A 19,784-nucleotide genomic window follows, 5' to 3' on the forward strand; every position below is an offset into this window, starting at 1 on the left:
GTAAACAAATGGCATACACAAACACTAGGGTTGGCGCTGTTGTTGTCATGGCGATGATGCCGTTGTTTAGATCGGCGATAACGATGATGATGATGAGGATGAGGATGACACTGATGATGATGATGATGATGGCTGAAGGTGTTGATTCTGTCACCGTGTCGGCAATGATGCGACTTGTCAGTGTTTCGGTTTTGATAATCTGGGTACTGTATTTCGCTAATTGTTGTGTCGAATCTGTAGTTATGTGAATCGGTAGAAAATTCGAGCATGCGTGTCAGTGGAGTAATCTTTATGGTAAATTGCAACAGACAGCAACATCCCTCGTTCCTGCCATTGATAAAACCCATAGCAGCTGCGCCATCTTTGCATCAACTTCATCATTAACCCTAGATTAAAATGTACTGTAACTATAATTAGGATAACTTGTCGGGATTTCGGGATTCAAAAAAATATTTGTAGTTTCAAGCTCTAACGTCCGAGAAATCCATCGTTGTTTGGACGTTGCATACCTCCCATAATTCCACAGCGCATTTCAGTTCGCCATCGAAAAGGTTCACCTGGAATTAAATTGACTTGTTTCGAACAACACACCGCGCACTTCCAAAGATGGGATGGCTAGTTGAAAATTACTTTAGGAAAGGGGACACTCAAATGGTCAAAAATCAATTTTACTGAAAAAAGTTACTGAACAACCTAAGTCCAGCGTCCGTTTGATGTTATACCTAATATGCAGCACGCTTTTTGTCTGAGCGATTAGCAAGCACTTTACACCTCACTGAAAAGCGAAAAGCGCCGGTAAATCTCATCGTTCTCGGCACTGAGAGGAAGGGACGAAATCACGGTTTCAATAATAGTGAGAAACTCTAGAAACTCTTGGATTTACAAGGTGCAAAAATTATTTCAGCCAAGTTTCAAAGTAACTTTAATAACAACGGTTCCGACATAAAATGGCGGTCTGGGAACCAAGTAGTTAAAATTTGAAATCAGGATTAAAGCCCACGCTGGACGGTGTGTCGTTAAGGGATAGCGCGGCAACAGTCTTATTGCTAAGGTGATCTGATTTAGCTGAAAATTAAAAAGACGAAAATGAAATACAGACAGGAGGATTTCCTGCGGCAAATAATAACGGGAAGGCCCTTTTCAAGGAGCCTTGTCATTAAAAGGACGACGTCGCTGTTGTTGACGTTTTTATATCAGGAAAAATGAAATATGCCACTTAAATCTATAGATTGATATTGATTCAGGGTCAATTGTAACTTCACCGTACTTCATATCGAGGCTTACACTTTGTCAGAGCAACCACCATCTAATTTGCATAAATTAGCATACATCACTGATACTAGAAATTATGACATCAATCTCCCTTTATCTGTAATGTTTGTAAGAGGAGACGAAACTATGTTTTGTTGATGTTCAGAAATGTTTCTCAAAAATCATGTGACTAATGTTAAAAAAACAGAATTGTTAGTCTATTTCAACTGTTGTGTCAATGTCATTTAAAATCAACTGTGGTGGTACACTAGTAAGTTATGAGATATGTATGGCATTACATGCAGCTCCTGCGAAGAAACCCTTTCCATTGTTCATATTCTTGTCAGTCTTACTCTAAAAAAGTTAAAGTAACAATGGCTGAAACTTTTGACAAATGTTTCCAGTATTTGCCTTCCAGAAACTCAATTTCGTATACTTCAAACCAACTCTTGGCACGGCAAGCAGGCCGCATTGTGTGTGTTGTTCATGACTGGAATCTAGCTCGGACTGAAATTAATTAAAATTCACTGATGGCTGTCAAAACATTTGTTAGATACATGAGACGCTATGTTGACAAGTCGAAAATTTCACAATTCAGAACACCATGGGTTTGGGAATGGAGCAAGAACCTGTATTTTACAGTCAGAACTGGCAAATTCATCGCAACTGACAGCTAACGTAGTAGCTAGCTTCGCATTCCAAAATGAGTGACCATTTTGCATCAGTTTGAAAGGTACTGCTAAACTTGGACTGTGAACAACGGTAGCTGCAGTTTGTTTTTTATTCGTTTTTATTTTAGAAACATGACACGGTAATACTGAACCTCCACTTGCGATTGCCAAATTATAATTGAACGCCCAGTGTTGCTAAGAACTGCTTTCGGGAGAAGAGTTAACTGGCAAATTTGCAAATGATAAAACATAAAAGGCACTTGTCCCTATGGGGATTGTGACTTAACACGTAATCGTACTACCTTTCCAGCATGTCCAGCCCTAAAATCCTATATGTAAGTTTATTTTTATCCTTTAAAATGAACAGAGTCAAAGGATTAAATGAAGTTTCGGCGCCATCGATGCCGTCGAAAATTATAGGCGACGTCTAAGAAAACATGGAAGGTTCCCAGGTGGGGATGTCATTTTCATTAAATTACAATCAGGGATTTTAAAAAAGCTAGCAAATGATATCCGCAGAGGCTCACACATTGTCGAATGAAAAACGCCACGCACGATTATAAATCTTTGAATAATACGAAAATGATTACACACAGCCGTTTTCATTAAAATTGGTGTAATAGGAGGAGAAAATAAAGACCGAACGTTCAAATGACGCGCCAGGCGCGGCGCTTTTTTAGCTGATCCGACTGCGAAAACACTGAAGGCATATACGTTTATGCACAGCCTACGTGTCGATTTTTTTTCCATATTGATTTAAACAGTTGTTTACAGATCAATTTTAGGACATGATTGCTTATCTCTTCTCTAGGACGCGAACCGTAATGGTTGATTTCACCATGATTGAGTTTCAATGTTGCTATTAAAAGCAAATATCTGCAGAGTAGTCGCCCATGCAACACTTTCTATGTTACCACGTGGAAAGAAGTACATAATTTTCCGATGCCGGGGCATATTTCAAACGTAAATGACAAGATTCACTACCGTTATCATACTGCGGTGTGTACAGTGTAGACAAGCATGTACCTGAAGCATTATAACCTTGGTATTTTTACCCAATGAAAATGAAGGTTATCGCCGAACACTGAAACAACAAATTTAATGAGTTCACACTGTTTGCCCATGCGCTCTGGTCGTTACACGGTGCTACTGCAACGCACAATGCCAACCTTGCCGCTCGTATCCCCGCTTCCTCTGTTTATTTTTGGCCCAACCGTCTCTTTTCTCACGACAAGCGCATCAAACGATTTTCCCCCTTCGAATTTTCCGTCGTTGCCAGAACGAGGCTAACTTTAATGTGATGGTCCAGCGGCTTTCTTCCGGGCTACGAGGGAATGTGGTGTCGTTTGTCGGCTGGTCGACATTGACACGCCTCGATAGCACTGGCCACCTCCTCACTGAGTAAAGCCCACGCTTGTGTAACTGGCCTTCACAACTCTGTTATTGAAAAAGTTTTGGCACAGATAAAACACAGGCGGCTGTTCAGTAATTATTGAATGGGAATCAACGCGGCGACCGCGCTACATGCTTGACTGAAACTCTCTCACAACAAATAAACCATCCCGGTTTTTTCGCTACGTTGAAGTTTCATTTAGATTATCCCAGGGCTCATTTGCCCTTGATTTCTACATGCGTCATTTAAAACGTTTGCCGTCACAAACAAAACAGGAACTCGCAAAGCAATGTTTATTTTGCATCGGAATTGAAATTTGTTGTTTCGTATTTTGGTATTGCCATCTGAGCACGTGTTCCTGCAAGCAAAGTCTCACACCATATGGACGGACATAAAAACAAAAGCATGTTTCGGGTGTTCCGGCGTCCGAAATGTGTCATTGAAACGCATATAAAGGAGACGCGGGAGTCGACAATGTAAAACATCATAAACGAGTCAGTTTACACTGCCGTCAAAGTTACACCTGATAGGTGAATGTTGGCATTGTTTACCTATGCCGCTAAATGTTATGAATATTAGGGCAGACTGCATAATTCATATTACATAATTTGCGACGGGAATGCTGTTTTGAAGTCTCACCAATGAGGTGAGATTCAATTCATCACAAAACTTAGCTTTGTAAATACAATCTACAGAATCAAATACACCTGTCGATAGAACCACGTGTAATCTCCCATTGGCATCGCTTAACAAATCACCGTGCAAACTATGGTGTAAAATGTTCCTGTAGGAACACGTGGAGGTACACAGACATGGAGAAAAGCTGGCAGGAAAATGAGCTTGAAAGGTACACGAGCCAGGGGAAGAAGCTTCGTTTAGCCCTGATACAAAATAATCGACAAAATTGCTCGCCGAGAGAGTAATATACAGGTAAATAGACACGAACACGAATGTGGACTTCTAAATTTGCTGGCAAATAGGACACTGTCCAAAATATACAAATAGACACAAAAGGTAGAATGAAAAAAATGTATGTGCGGCTGGTGTGCCCAAATTTGACTTAAAACACTGAGAATTGTGTAACACAGCTTCTAGAGAGACACGTGGATATATAAACTTACAAACTTACGGAAGCGAATACATATGAGAGAGAGAGAGAGAGAGAGAGAGAGAGGGGGAGGGAGGGGTGGGAGAGGGTAGGAGGGAGAAAAACTCGTATTCATGGGACAAAGAAAACTCAGGGACGTCGAAAGAAGACAAAAGACTGAGAGACTGAGAGATGCATACATTTCAACAAACTGGTTCACAGAATGACATACATAGGTTCTGAGACGTATCCGACTACGGAAGGAGTAAACTTAAATACAGACACAGATAAATATGAATAATTTACTCGAAGGTACAGAAATCCATATGGACATGTAAACCTGTTCGGCTAGGGAGAAATACTAAAAATAAAAGGGACGCCATACAAAGATTCTGAGACCTATAAATGGATGTTTGAAATCACAGAGACGCTAGGAAACGGAAATATCGATACATATTACAGTTTAAAAGGACTCGAGCGGAGCCCAAATTAGGCTGTATCGTTCACTATTCTTCTACAAAAATAAACAATTTTACGTTATGATGACGAATCTACTGAATTTGATGTACATTTACATTAATTTTATTGAAATTATTCTTATAATCCCACAAATCGAGTTCCGCGTCGAATGGACAATTTCCTCTTGCCCTTGTCTTCTAAATAGATTGATGGTAAAGAAGTACCAATACAAGTGAACGAACATCATTTCTGTTATCTTTGTCAGAGTATTGACATATTTAGTTTCAGTCCAGTGTTTAGGAAACTGTGATTCTTCTGACACGAATGAGTGGAAACTTTTTTTGTCGAATTCTCGGTTTTCGTTTGACCTTCAAGATTTTAATTTGGTTCGAAGGACTGTGGAAAACGTACACTGAACGACAGAATTCGAACAGCTGTAATTGGTTTCGGGTTTATTACAGCAACCGAGGCAATAAAGATGGCTATATTTGTATCGCCTTGATGGCAAAGTGGCGACTGCATTGTTTGAACACAGCCTCCACACCTATTTCTGCTTTCATCTTGTAGGCTACTATACAACCTTCGCTTGCGTATTCACCGTTGGAAACAACGAAATCTGCATTCCTTGATTTGGATGACCAAAAACCCTTATGGGACTATCAAAGCCTACACGAGCTGATTGTACTTTCTCTTACACAACTAAAACAAACGGAAAAGATCACTTAGAAATATCAAAAGCATCATGGATAGCGTGGCAGTACGGTATGGATCAGAGTGGAGAATTAAAACAGAGCAAAAAGGGATATAATGCATGTGTAGCGACTATGGAGAGAGAATGATCATAGAGGTGTCTACTAATAATATATTGAACAAGTTTTCCCCAACCTACAATTCAATGATCTGTTATTTTTGATATTTCGTCACCAGTAACTCAGTGTTGTTTTCCCCATTTCATTACAGGTAGTAGCGTTTCTGCGAACAAATCAAAAGTTGTGAATTCATAGTATTAAGTTACCCCGGTCGATTTCACTCCTTCGTGTTTAGCCTTTTTATATTTTGTTTCAAATCATTAACATGGACACGGAGATTAGATGGTGACTTTTCTACCTATTAACGCCGTAAGAATGGAAAAATAGCATCGGCGGCAGTACCCGAAAAGTCACGCTGTTCAACTACGGCTCACTCGGACTTTCGATAGGGTGACTGGTCCGCGGACAAGGTGCCGTGGAATACTTTCAGGATTAACAATGGTGCGTCTTCATTCCCCAGATGACGGTCCCCGGAAAAGTTTTGTATTTTCCATTCGATGCAAGAACGAAATGAAGTACAGTTACAACTCTTAATATGTTCGGTGACTTCAGTATCTGCATATTGTCATTTTGTTGTCGGATTTCTTAATTTCATGATGTATTTTTAACTTCTCAATTTCATACCGTACCATTTCTTTTGCGAATGTACCTTTTGGGAACGAAGATATCAATGCGGAAGAAAGTGGAATTTCTACAATATCCGATGTGGGTTTTTGTAGACGTTCAACGGAAAATCTGCCACTAATCCAAATGTAGACAGATAAATCTTCTTTCGAGTACGTCGAATATTTTACCATGCGGTGTCAACACGCTCACGAGTTGAGTCAATGGTTACGGCTCAGCCCGGGCTACCGTGGGACGGCAGTTCTAAAGTGAACATGTTCAAATCGATGTACTCTAAAATATTCCGGTCCACGCCTCACAAAACTAAATTTGTACAGATTTTGAGTCTTTGAATCATTTCTCGGCTTATTAAAACATTATGATGCCAGTATTACTCATAAATATGATTCATTACAAATCTTCTTCTTCGAGAATGATATGAGTACATCTTTGGAATTTTCTAGCGTTTTGTAGCAATACATCAACTGGTCTGTTATACCCGAATCGCTTATAATTTTGAAAATTTGAATGGAAGAACTCATGATGAATTGCAACGATTCTTGTATCTCCTTGCTTTGGATACATTTTGATACAGGGCCGAAAGCATCTTACAGAAAGCGATTGGGACGGTTGTCGTATTCAAGACGGAGTTTCGTAACAAGCTATGTCGAATACCTCTGCTTAGTGGCAGATCACCACACCATGGCCATCATGACGAATTCCCTTGTGATTTTGTCGGTTAAATTACAATTATACCCTTCCCAAAGGGATCTCAACTTAAATTGGGTTAATCGCATCGCATTCCCAGCGGAACGCTTATGAGACCTCAGTCACAAACAATGTATGCTCTTGCTAGCCATCAAATGTGTGGTTTTACTAAACCTCGGCCGTAAATTTGTGGAACGAAAGCAGCTTTGACGAGAAGCGGTGAATATGATGACGACGAACCGTGAACGTTTCAGAAGCTTTCATCATGAAAAGTCAACCTCTCATCGCGACTTTATCTGAAGCTATCAATAGACAGTTAAAATTCGTTTCTGAAATCTCTACTTTATGACATTCTGATTTGCATTGACAATAAACGTTTACAGGCGTGAGAGCAATTTCGCAAGATTTTTTATATCTTAATAAATTAATCTGAAAGCTGCAAGATCTAGATGAATTGATTTGAAAACACTGCTTAGAAAGAAAATGGAGGTGGAAATACCTTAATGACGATAAGTTCCCTCCTTATAAAGTTACTATGGTGTGAAAAAATCTGATATAAATTGAAGAAGTTTCTCTGTTTTTTTTCTGCAGGATCTTTGCAACTTATTAGAGGAAAAACTGGTTCTTGGGTTACATAAACACTCGTCATGCGAAGCTTTTTGTCCTAAAACTTGGACCTTATATCTTGGCTCTTTTTGAGTTTATAAGCGTGGATAAACAACGTTAGGAATTTAGCTTAATCCATTCTGATTCAGCTTAGGTAAGTGACTGAAGATTGATTCACTTAAACGCTGTTGAATGCAAGATTAAGATGTGTCCAGATGAGGTTCACAATGCTACAGAAAACTTCGCTAGACTTATCGGGATGGAAGATTGTGTTGACATGGGATGGGGGAACGGCCAAATTGCTTTAACAAGTAAACTACCGCGATTGATGGCTGAAATTAAAAGATATTAGACGGTATTTTAGTGGAACAGGCATGGCTACAAGTTTAATCTGTAGCAGCCAGCTGGTAGTGCACGAAAAGCAAAACTCAATGGAAAAACAAGGAAGGGGTGCAGTGGTGGCCAATACCTCCCAAGACATTGTAATGAGAGCGGGCGTTACAACTGCTCTCGCCATGATGTACGTGGGACGAGTTTTGATGACAAGACATGACAATATTATCCTACCATTCCAGCACTGTGCAGCCCCAGTAATAAGAGGTGATAAGCAAATCTACGATATAATTGCTTATTGATCGAAAAAGTACTCTGTACTGCTCTCTCATTTCACTTGCAGGTGCTGTCTTTCTTCCCGAAAACAGTAAAATCTCGAAACTATCAAGTCGGGCCACCAATTACTACGCGGAATCGATACCACATGACAGGTCCATAGGCAATTGCCATAAGATACAATAAACTCACTGGCGATAATATACGACCGTTATGTTTACTGTTAGTTTAAGGGGCAATAAGGGAAAAGTGCGCCCTAAATCATTGATTGAGTAGCGACCCTCGAAGGGAACTCCATAAAGTCGATTTTGTAGATGAATCTCCCCGAGTTTCGAAAAATTTCACCTGACTTCCCGTCAGCCAGTTTATAGAGTTCGAACACTTTCGTGTGACTGAAATCTCTGATTGCATATCGGCTTCGGTACCGGTCTAGTCATACCCTTGCCCTGAACCTTTCATTTTTGATATTTACCCTGAGTTGGGCAACCGTCTACGGTATGGCGTAATACGGGAAGCACATATACTGTCGCATGGGGGCATATTGCTTCGTTGTCAATTACGTAAGTCGATTTGCTCCATCAAATTGAATGACGGTTGCTAGCACCATTCAAAGACTAAGGTACCTCCCGTTGCAAAACTCTTTGAAAAAGTACTCAAGATATCTTCAAAGTTGTAACATCAATCCTAAGTTTTCGTTTGACTGAAGGCACGTCTGAAATGCCAAATACGGACGAGAAAAAAATCACGGAGAAGTTATCGTAAGAAGAATGTCAAAGTAGTCTAAAAGAAAGATTGTGAAAATTTGATTTTTTCGTGGTTAACTTTAATTAGAACGATTATATGAAGAAAACAGTACTTTTTGTGAGAGGCAATCCTCTCAAAAATTAGAGAAAGTAGGTGTGTTTTAAAAATAAATTCGATCGAAATTTTTGTAACCATACAGTCTACCAGATTTGAAATATCCATAAAATGTCGAAGGATTATTGGTAAGCTAAGTTATGTTTACCTTGTACTTTAAATAAAGGCGCGAAGGACATCGGCATAAAAATTAGAAAATGAAGTTGTGATGAATTTCTCAGTCTTAATTCTGCCATAGTTCTTTCCATATTTTTCTTTGTATCTTTACGTTGTAGTAGTAAATGCAGTTCAGAATCGCTGGCAGAATCAATGTAACGGCGGCTAGCGAGGCAGCGGGTGTAAATAAACCATTTGACATTTGAACTTCAGTTCATTCCGGTTCCACGCCTCACGATTAGGCTTATACCCTGTACAAAGTTTGACCTCCATTTCGCCGACTCTCTCAGGTAGAATTTAAGGTTTTTAAAAAAATCGCCATATCGAAGCGTATGTCAGGAGAATTTGATTAGCTGCATCCGTAATTCAAAACAATGGGTGATCAAAGAATGCCTTGTTTTCATGTGCTGATGAACTTTCGATACAAAGCCGATTCAAGATTTTTGGGATCGGTATAAAAATCTATTCAGGTTTACATGGAAAATACTTTGCGGCTCTAACATTCGTCCTTTGAAATGACTACATTTTATTTTTGATTTGAAATCGATGTCACCTTGGACTCTTTTCACGAATTAGCTTATTATTAATGACAAGCGTGATCACGTGACATTCAGGGCCGCCATATTCGACGCTCAGCGAGCGCGCATTGTAGATGAAGCTGTTGGCCGCAGTAACGTTGTGATGATAATTTTTGTATCATTACGCGCGGTCATTCAGAACTCTTCCCGACCAAGTCAAGAGCTTTGAAGCTAAACAAGTAAAGATCAAAGATGAGCCATTTTGAATGAAACCTAATCTTGATTTTGACAAATTTATTGAAGTAATTTTGCTCTTGTTGATCCATGGCAAAGTAGTCCGGCTGCGTCGGTTGGTTTTAGTTCACTTGAGAATATGTGCAGGTTGTAGCAGGTCTGAGGGTAAATTCGTTCTGCGTTTTCAACGAATAATTTACAGTTACGAATAATAACTCGTTCAGAAATACATTTCTAGAAACTTCTAAATATGACATAATCCCCAACTGTTTTAAAGAGGCTTACGATTCAGGTTTGATGCAACCATTGGTCAGACAGTTCACAGAGGTTCAGATAAACACATGTCATATTTTTTTCGAAATCGTTTCTTTCGGTCTTAAGTTTCTTCAACGTTTGCTCTCAAGGTTCTGAAGAAACAGACACTTTATTCATAACACTGTTGTTTTCCGTTTCCGTTGTCGTCTATTTCAGCGAGACCACGTTTCGACATCAGTGTCATGAACAAAGTTCGCGATGTCAGGAAGAGTAGGCTTTACACGGCTTTGCTTCAGGGAGAAATAGCAGATCACCGTACAGTAACGCAGCTGTAACGTCGACGATTTATGCGTGTTCTAACCGAGATCGGGGTCGAAAATTCACAATTTCACTGCGTCGTTGTTTTGCTATTCGATTTCAAAATGTGGTATTTTTCCCTCATAGCTGATATAAACTACGCCATAGGCTGCATATGAACCAGTCTCGGCTCAACACGTAAAATTCAAAACACTCGACCAAACCCAATGTTTAAGGTGATAACAATAACCTTGTTTGCGGTATGTTTTGTTTGTCTGTGCTCATCAAATTAAACTTGAATAAATTACACTCAAAACGTTGGTACATGGTGGTGTTGTTTGACCTCTTTTTGTGGTTATTTTTACACCAAAATCACGTTTAATTCCTGCGTGTGCATATTATCATCGATTCTGCAGGTACCAACCAAAAGGTGAAAAAAGCGAGGCAATTCCTTTAAATAGGTATCACAGTTGCAGTCCAAAACAGTTCGTGGCACAGGTCGACGTTTTCAAAACCATTATATGCTAATATTTTCACCGTTTGCATCTATCATTGTGGTAAAACAACATCTACAAATGAATTTGCGGGCGAGGTAATCTGGCATGAATAATAACAACCATTGCTCTGGGAAGATTTCGCCTGAACATTCTGCTAATACGCAGTCCATGTACTCGGTCAGCTAGTTCTCCTGTGCGCTGGACTCACCGCGTCCATTTTTATTTTGTATCGCTTTTCAGATATGACTGTGAATGTTGTTGTAATCACTCCCGATCGACGAAACACGGAGACATATCAATTGAACGTCTGTCGTTGGCCGCGTATGCTGAATTTACACCGTCCACCTACAATTTCACACGATTTAAATTCAGCGGTTAGATCTCAATTGAAACCAAGCCCTCCATTACGTAAAAGCAATCTCAACAGTTTCCAGTCCTCAAGTGCAACATTTCCCCTCCTCTCTGAAAAGATATCCTCCCTCTCGTTTCTCGTTTCACCTCAGACGGCGACAACGTACGTTTTCTCCCGTAATTAAAGTTTCCACGGTGTGAATCCTGGCTGTGTTTCGCAATGTGACCGTCTGTCACCCTTTCCCCTATCACTTCCCTACTTTCTGTCTCTGTATAATTCATCTGTATTTGTGTATCTGTCACTTTGATAGTTCATCAGTGTCATTTCAGTCAGTCTCTGACTCCCAACGTCTGTCTATTCCGCCGTTGCATTCTCTCTGGTTATGTAACGCTCCCTGTCTACTCATATAAGCCACCAACATATTACTATGTCCTCTCTAGAACCGCTCAGGATTCTATTTTGCTCTGAACTGTTGATTAGCTTAATATAAGCATTGCGGTGGCATTGCCAATGTGTACTCACAAACGGGAAAAATTGAACCATCGAATCTGCCTTTGACAACAAGATGTGTGTTTCAAATGACACAATTGAGATTGGCACGGGAAAAAAATTCACATTCATCCATCAAACTGCACAAAAAGCAATTCCGTCGAACTGAAGCGATTTCTGCAGTTGCAAACTCCCCGGTAACATTTGACTTTGTTGATAGTTGTCCCTCATTTTTCTAACTTTGTTTTGCTTCATCTTTTTTTTTCACAGATCGGTAATGAAAGACTTTAATCTGTTTTGACACGATGGTAACTACGTGTACTGCCCTGACGTTATCCTCCCGAAGCCAAGGAAGGAAAGACAGAGTTTGACTGTTTTGACGGAGTGAATGGATTGTTCACGTTAGTGCCGTAATTTTCGGCGAATAGAATGTAAACTTTGACGAGGGTGAAGGTGTAGAGGATAACACTCTAAAGAATCGACCAGACCAATTTACAGCGCAGACTCGGTTATCACAACCTTCCTGGGGTTTTCATGGGGCAAGATAGAAGTAACTTAATCAAGACGGACTCGTATTGTCTCTTCACTCTACTATCGATGGCATTGGCAAATCTGCTATCACAGAAGAGTTGTCTCGACATTTACAATTATTTGGACCCCTGGCTATTGCAATATACAGCCATCATCTTCAAAAGCGTCACTTCGGACGCTCATAGTAATTTTTTAGACTTTCTGCTAGGCTCTGCTTCATCAATGCATGTTCACGAAACTGTTGATCTTGTGAAACCCGTTGACAAATGAACATGGAATTAAGGGGGAGGCTTCCCTGTAAATCGTTTAGTTTATATGAATAGATTTTGTTTAATATTACCTAAATTTTCGACACCATTGGTAGGTTGACCTAACTTCCAAAGAGTGAACTCTCCATGCAGAGGAACACTATGCTTTGAAAAGCAGGTTTCTGATATGATGAATGAAAATTGGGAATGAAGTTTACTATCAAAGTGAATTATCCCTACAATGATAAAATAGACTGTAGGCTAAATTGGGCACCTATAAATTTTGCTGTGAAGTCGAAAAAAAAACCCAGTTGGGTACTTACTTCTCTTAGTCGCAAAATCACTGCGGCAATGTCATGGCGTATTTTTTTTTTGGGGGGGGGGCTGTGTTGTGAATATGAATCACACGTCAACAGGATTGTTCTCATATCCATGACACTGGTTTTATTGTTCCAATTCACTTGTTAATTTTCCCACGACGGAAAATAAGGATAAGAGGTGTCGAATTCGTGGCTATTGCACGCGATGCCCAGAAAACGGACATCAGACGAGGCAAAAGACAATAGCCGGCTAAGTTCAAAGACATGGCCATTGTTTATGGAGATGCTTTGAAACGACACAACCACATTATGATGTTGATTTCTCGTGAATGAGCACCACACGGTTCCACGACTACCGCCCCGGTTTCTGTTCTTTTATTCCGCACGGCGATAAAAACACTTCGTCGTTTCAGGAATTTCAAAATCAACTCGCTACGTTATTAGCAAGTGTAAACTCGGAGATTAGATGCAGGTTCCTCTCCCTCGGACAGGGTTCGATGCCAAATATCTGCCCCAACGGGCCCCTATGGTACATGGCCGAGCACTTGTATGGTTCTTCCCCGGGTTCTTCTGCCCGTGGAGTGGGCTGTCGCCGTGTACATCCGTGTTCTGTCCGAGGGCAGACATGCTGGGCAGTGGACTGCCGCAATTATTTGGTCCAAATATGACACCAAGACACCAAGTGCATTCTGACACCTTCTCCATCAAAACATACAAAAGTAAAAAGCTTGTTCTTAATAAATCGCTGATAGTATTTACTGCGTACATAACACGCGCTGGAGATCGCCCACGACCATTGCTCTTGGCCGGGCTGCTATTGGCTAGTGTAACGATGAGCTCTGAACATAATTCCGAAATTGTCCCATCAAAGTTTTTAGTAGGATTAGGGTGCTAGTTTTACAACATGTTTAACTTGCATAATGGTTTGTTTATGTACATAGCCTAAATGTTACAAAAACACGCCAAACTAAACAATGCAGCCATGCAAACCAGCCAAGGAAGCTTTCCGGTGTCAGTTTTGTGCATCTTTTAATTGAGTTTAGGTTGTCATCGGCCAATCTGATTGCGTTGATTGCGTTTGTTATTGGATTCGCCCTTTGATCTTGCCGATGTCTTGGTTGACACATGGCCAAAGTTTCTCTCCGATTTTGCCGCTGAAGAGCGGCCTGTACTGCAAATGACAATATATGGAATGAAATCGACAGCACATTGTGTAATTCGAACCCGTGCCTTCTCGCTGTCAACTTAACCGCGGCTGCAGCTTGAAGAATGCGCCTTTATCTGTCTCTGTGCTATTCCGTAACGGTTTTAAGTTAAAACTCCACCGAGACCTGACCCATTAAAAAAAATAACGGAACTGAAGTAAAGTTCACCATGCGAGCTACCTGCAGTGCATGGTACGAAATATACACACTATCGGGGTCGTTTTGTCATTGGGGTTTTTTGCCGTTCCACTTTTTCGTTTCTGGTACGACGAGGGCTGTAAATACCTGTGGTGAGTGGTACCTTGGTTGGATGAGACATGTCCATCGTGTGCCATCCCCAAGCTGTACCGTTTACACCTCTGTACAAACATTGTAGAAACCTTCCAAAGTCCTCCAAGCGGTAAAAATGGCAATTTTGGCCAACGGGTTTGGTTCATCAGAACACTCTTTTCCCCAAACCTAACAAATAACTCTGAGAGACTCACCAATAGACATGTCTCAGATTAAAAATAATGTTTAAACTGACAGGATAGGGTTTATGCCAAACACGCTACCCATACATATGCCTACTGGGTTACCAAATGTAAACCGCCTCCCCGCCAAATATTTAACAGGCGAGGCACAACTGGATATATGGGTTGAGTACATACAAGGTAGGTGTACTGTGGCTACCATACGAGTATCCTTAAAAGCAAGAAAAGATCACGCATTCGTGATGTTACAAATGTTGTCATTTGTCTAGGTGTTAAGCTACGTCATATGCCGAAATTAAATGTCAAAGCAGCAGGTTATAATTCAACAGAATAAACTATCATAATTTAACTCACTGTAGTTGACAACTCTCCCATCTTTCAATTCCATATTAGTGTTCACAAATGTAGAAACTTCAAACCAGAGAAATATTCACCGAATTCAAGAAAGAAAATTAGAAAAGTGTCACAATATAGGCGCTACAGTTGACGAATGACTGATGAGTGAGCTGTTTAATATTTCAGAATTTTAAGAGACGTCGTCGTATTGTAATTAAAAAACCCTAATTTTTCCTCATTTTTCAATTCAACCTGAAATCGCACACACACACACTAAGATAATCAACCTTTAGATTGAGTATCGAGAATTATAGTGTCGCCAATTGATAGGTAGGCAGATATTATATATTTACTTGCTTGAAGCCACTGATCTATTGTCAACCATATAGGTAGGAGCTTGTGCTTCTATGGGTCAACCGATGGCCCTTTGAACTTACGTAATGAGACCACCAGAGATTCACTGTGATCGTGGAAGAAAACAAGAGCCGTCGGTCAACAAAACGACGGTCTACTGAGTTTAGTTGATGCACGGAGGGCGACGTTTGCTATACGGTTACCGTGGCAGGGTCCACCGGTACATGAAACATTTATATCGTGTCGCGGTCGATGAAACGATGAGCCGTGGCTCAGACAACTATCTAGTTGTCTGAGGTTCTGGGTTTGCTTTGAATGGAAGGGATGTTCTCTATAGGGACATGTGATTCGCGGGTATTATAGCCAAATCAAACTGGCATGATAGAGAGGAGGTATAGAGACCAGGAGCGCCGTGATTCTGCGAAAACTATAAAATTAGAGTAAAACTAGATTGCTCAAGAAACTGGAAGCCGTGGCAGCTAGACTGACAACTGTCCGTGTTCTCGGTCACATCGCCTCTTGTCAACTCACAATACCTGCCTTTGTTCATAAATTTAAAAAAAGTTTTCAAGAAAGCATCAAGTTAGTGAAAATTTAGATAAAATGTCGAGCGGAGTATCGTAAATCTCGTTCACAGAATGTAGGCCAATATCTCCTCATATTTCACTGTGTTGGCATGATAAATTGATAAACAATCATTTGTGCAATTAAAATGTGTCTGTTTATAGACAGGGTGTCTTGATGGAAAAGCATGCGTGTGAGTCGATTGCGAAACCCTTCTTATGAACGGTATAGATACTCAGCAGATAAGACTTCAATTACGGGCTGTGTAAAGCAAAAGTGCGCGGAAGGGCATTGTTTTAGATCGACAAGATGAACCGCACCGTTGTGTTATTGTCGATTAGCTACCATATACCAGGGTTGTACGCGGGTTATCGGGCAACAATAAAGATCCTAAAACCCATTCTCCGCCCGATTTTTATTGGTCGTGTTGAGAGCTGTATAAACCCCAGCAGTTACATGTTTGTGTAAAAATAACGGAAAGGCTTATCTTAATGTCATCAAACACGGGGCTTAAGTACTCTCAATTCGAGAAGAAATTGACAGTAACATTTTTAACAGCATAAATTTTCCGGTCCGCTGGTTTATTCGTGATAGTGATTCTGCCGTGTGGCCGACCAACACCAGCAAGCATGCCATTCAACATGATATCCATGCACTTTTTAGCACCGAACTTCAATTGCATACGTTTTGGTGAATTGTAGAGTTTCTCATATATGTCAACAATCAAAATTTCGTCAAGGCAAATGAATTAAATGACAGAGATTCGTCTCCTCTGGTTATTGTAATTTGTATATCCTGATTAGGACACTCGCATCGCCGTCTCGCCTATAAATTACCGCCTTACAGTCATGTTGCGTCTTTACGGTGTATACTTTTCACAGCGATGAGTTTTCTCATTATGTTTTTTCAATATATGCATTCATGGACAATTCTCGACGTCAATTTAGTTAAAATTAAAGATGTAAAAAATGCATTTCTGCAAGCCTGTCTTTTGTGCTTCAATTATGGCAATATGCATTGTTGCCTAATGCAGGGGTCCCGCATACTTGATCCTGGTTTATTTCGGATGAGTTCAAAAAAATATAGGTAGGAGGGATTGTTATTGCAGTCTTTTAGCGGAGAATCACGAATATCATCGGCCTTGCTTCGCGCGGAAATCCCCGATAGGCACGGTGAACTTTACCGGCAGCGAGCTGTTTATGTGCGCTCACGCACTTCTCGTTAAAGCTATCTCCCGTCTTAACTATCTCTAAATATCTTGGTATTACAATTTGTAACACCAACAGGAAAAAAAAATCATTAGGGATTTTCTCTGACTCTTTTTAATCCTAGCTCCACTCGAAATGATCGCGATCTTTCGACTGTGCCTGTGTATTTTTATTCATAATCAATCGCTAATGGCGATTATGGGTGCTAATTGCGGCGACCGAAAAGCAGATGTGACAAGGTGCCATCAACGCTGTATAAATGACTGTATCAAGTTTGCAGGTCCTGTATCAGTAATGGTATTAACGTTTTGTAAGCGGCTTTGTTTAACCCGCGTAATTATATATTTTGTGGCATAGATCACGGTGCCCCGGCACGACTAAGATGTTTGTGTTGTCGGTAATCGTCAGCTAAAGCGTCGTACATTCCAGTCCGTGTAGCTATTACTGGTTTTAATGGGGTTTCAACAAAATCGCTTCCTGCTGTAAATGACCCACGATTTATCTCAGGTGATCTCATTATGGAAATACCTAATAGTGAATTTATCTACTTAAATATAGAGTAACGGGCACGGTTTTCTCATATTAATCCATTTTGTTGTTTAGGGAAGATTCTGCGAGGAAAAAGACAAGCGTCACTTCGTCGGTTCAGTTATGAAACCGCCAGCGAGTACGGGTGAACTTACCGGGCCATTGGGCCTTCCACATGTGTGCGTGTGATTTTGTTGTCTTCATCCACGGGTACGGCAAGTTTTGATTACGCTGCGGGTCAACGCTGTTCATCTGACTGCCGGCGTGGACTACCTGTTGTGTGTGGTGCGTCATCGACGCCATGGAGTTGGTCGGAGTGGCCGTGGACACCGCTACCTGAGGGACTTGGTGCATTTGCTGGGGCAACTGACAGGTCTCGCCGCCGCCTCCGTGTTCCATGCGCTGGTGCTGTTCCACCACAGCCATGGTCTGTCCACCATAAGTGTGCTGAATATGTGGTTTGGTATCGTAAACACAGGCTGGCAGACCAGTGCCATAGTTTACAGCGCCTTGGGCCGCTACGTATTGCTCTTTTGGATATATAGGCGAGCTGAAGTATGGATTAGAACTGTCCATGTTGGAAATATCCTTGTAATTAAGCCAAATATTACCGCTATAAAATACAGACAAACTATCCTGATCAATCATTGTCAGGGCTTAAATTCAACAGGCGAATCACGTGACCAACGAGGCTTCCACCATGTCCCGTCACCTGCCGTTCGAAGTACACAAACTATTTACGAGTAAACAAAAACCAAACACACTCCCGTCGCGCGGCCGTGTTCTCTTCTGGCCCCGGGCTATGCAAGTATATTCCGATGGTGCCAACTCTTCGCAGTTCAGAAGGGCTATATCAGAATAGGTATATTACAAAATGCTTGTAGCGCTAAGATGTGGCTGTCAAGTGTCGGGTGTAAGTTAGGGTCCAACGTTGTCGCCACTGGCATTTCAGCAAACAGGGGTCCTAATGAAATAACCCGGGCACGGTAACACAGACCCCTGCGACGTATTCGGCGACACAGCTGTCAAAGCCTTAACCGTCGCTTGGCCCAGCTTTGCAGGTATTCCAACGCCAATCTCCCCGGATTATGATAGGTGGCTTTCATTGGTCTCAATCAGACCAGGTCACACGGCAACGCGCCGATTTATGGTGCGTGTGTATGTGTGTTACCTTTATATATTCGTTCCTTTTATTGCCTTTCCTGTTCGTTGAAGTGCGCGAGGGCGTATAAATCAACAGAACGACATTATTGTTAAGAAAACACAATCGAAATGAAACTGTGCGCAAGAAGCGATATAATTTGATTGAAAGACAAACACGTGCGTTTCCCGATGCGTAAGGTTTAGGTCCGAGCGATTTGACATCGGTTATCAAACCCAATCGTGTCTCCAGACGAGGCGATGTGTCGTAGTATCGTCATCCAATCACGGTGGTGGAGTGTATCTAGGGCTTAAATCTTGTAAGTGGCGGTCTTACATGGCGTTACATGCTAGTTAACTGACCTCACACATACTGTGTTGACAAAGCGACGACATTTTTTTAAACGTTACGTCACGGCTCACCTGTTCACCCTGTTTGAGTATGACAAGATATGATTACGTGTTGGAGGAACTTCATGATATCTAGTTTTATTAGATACTATTTTTTTATAAATCTGCGATTAAATGAAGCAATTCTTGGACACCGAATCGTGTGACGTCAAAAACTTGGCCCAGGACAGAAGAAATATACACGCTGCGAACACGTTACTCAGCGTTTAATGTGGGAGTGACTGTTTATAGACAATTTTTTAAACTAACTTCCCAGACAGACAGCGAAGTTTGTGATATCGATAGAACGCTGTCTTATCTTGAGTCCAATTTAATTAGTGTATACACGAAAACGTCCGCGAAGTGATCTGTGGCGCAGATTGGACACGAAACGTTAACGTAGAAAGGGAACTAGTATCGGGACTTGGTAGGCCACGTTACGGTGTAAGACAGTGTTCAGTGGCTATACCATTCTACCGTTATAAACTCCGTTAACGCTCCCTGTACACACCCACAGGATCTATGCATATTTGTCTGGGCCCTCGCTGACATGACGATACCAAGCAACAAGTCCGGCTGTTTCCAGAGTCTGTTTATATTATCTGTCTACTTTGAGACTAAGGACAAGATGTTTT

General features: G+C 41.0%; 1 protein-coding gene across 1 annotated transcript in view; it reads right to left on the bottom strand.

The window, feature by feature from the left end:
* LOC139131547 (pancreas/duodenum homeobox protein 1-like) overlaps nucleotides 1-18,771 on the bottom strand; it is a 30,906-nt gene extending 12,135 nt beyond the window's left edge. Inside the window, exon 1 of the mRNA XM_070697638.1 lies at nucleotides 17,775-18,771. Coding sequence (XP_070553739.1) covers nucleotides 17,775-18,267 — 493 coding nt within the window. The 5' untranslated portion in view covers nucleotides 18,268-18,771. The remainder of the gene's footprint in view (nucleotides 1-17,774) is intronic.
* Between the last annotated feature and the right edge of the window lie 1,013 nt (nucleotides 18,772-19,784).

The sequence above is a fragment of the Ptychodera flava genome, chromosome 4, assembly GCF_041260155.1.
Source record: "Ptychodera flava strain L36383 chromosome 4, AS_Pfla_20210202, whole genome shotgun sequence".
Classification (NCBI taxonomy): Eukaryota; Metazoa; Hemichordata; class Enteropneusta; family Ptychoderidae; genus Ptychodera; species Ptychodera flava.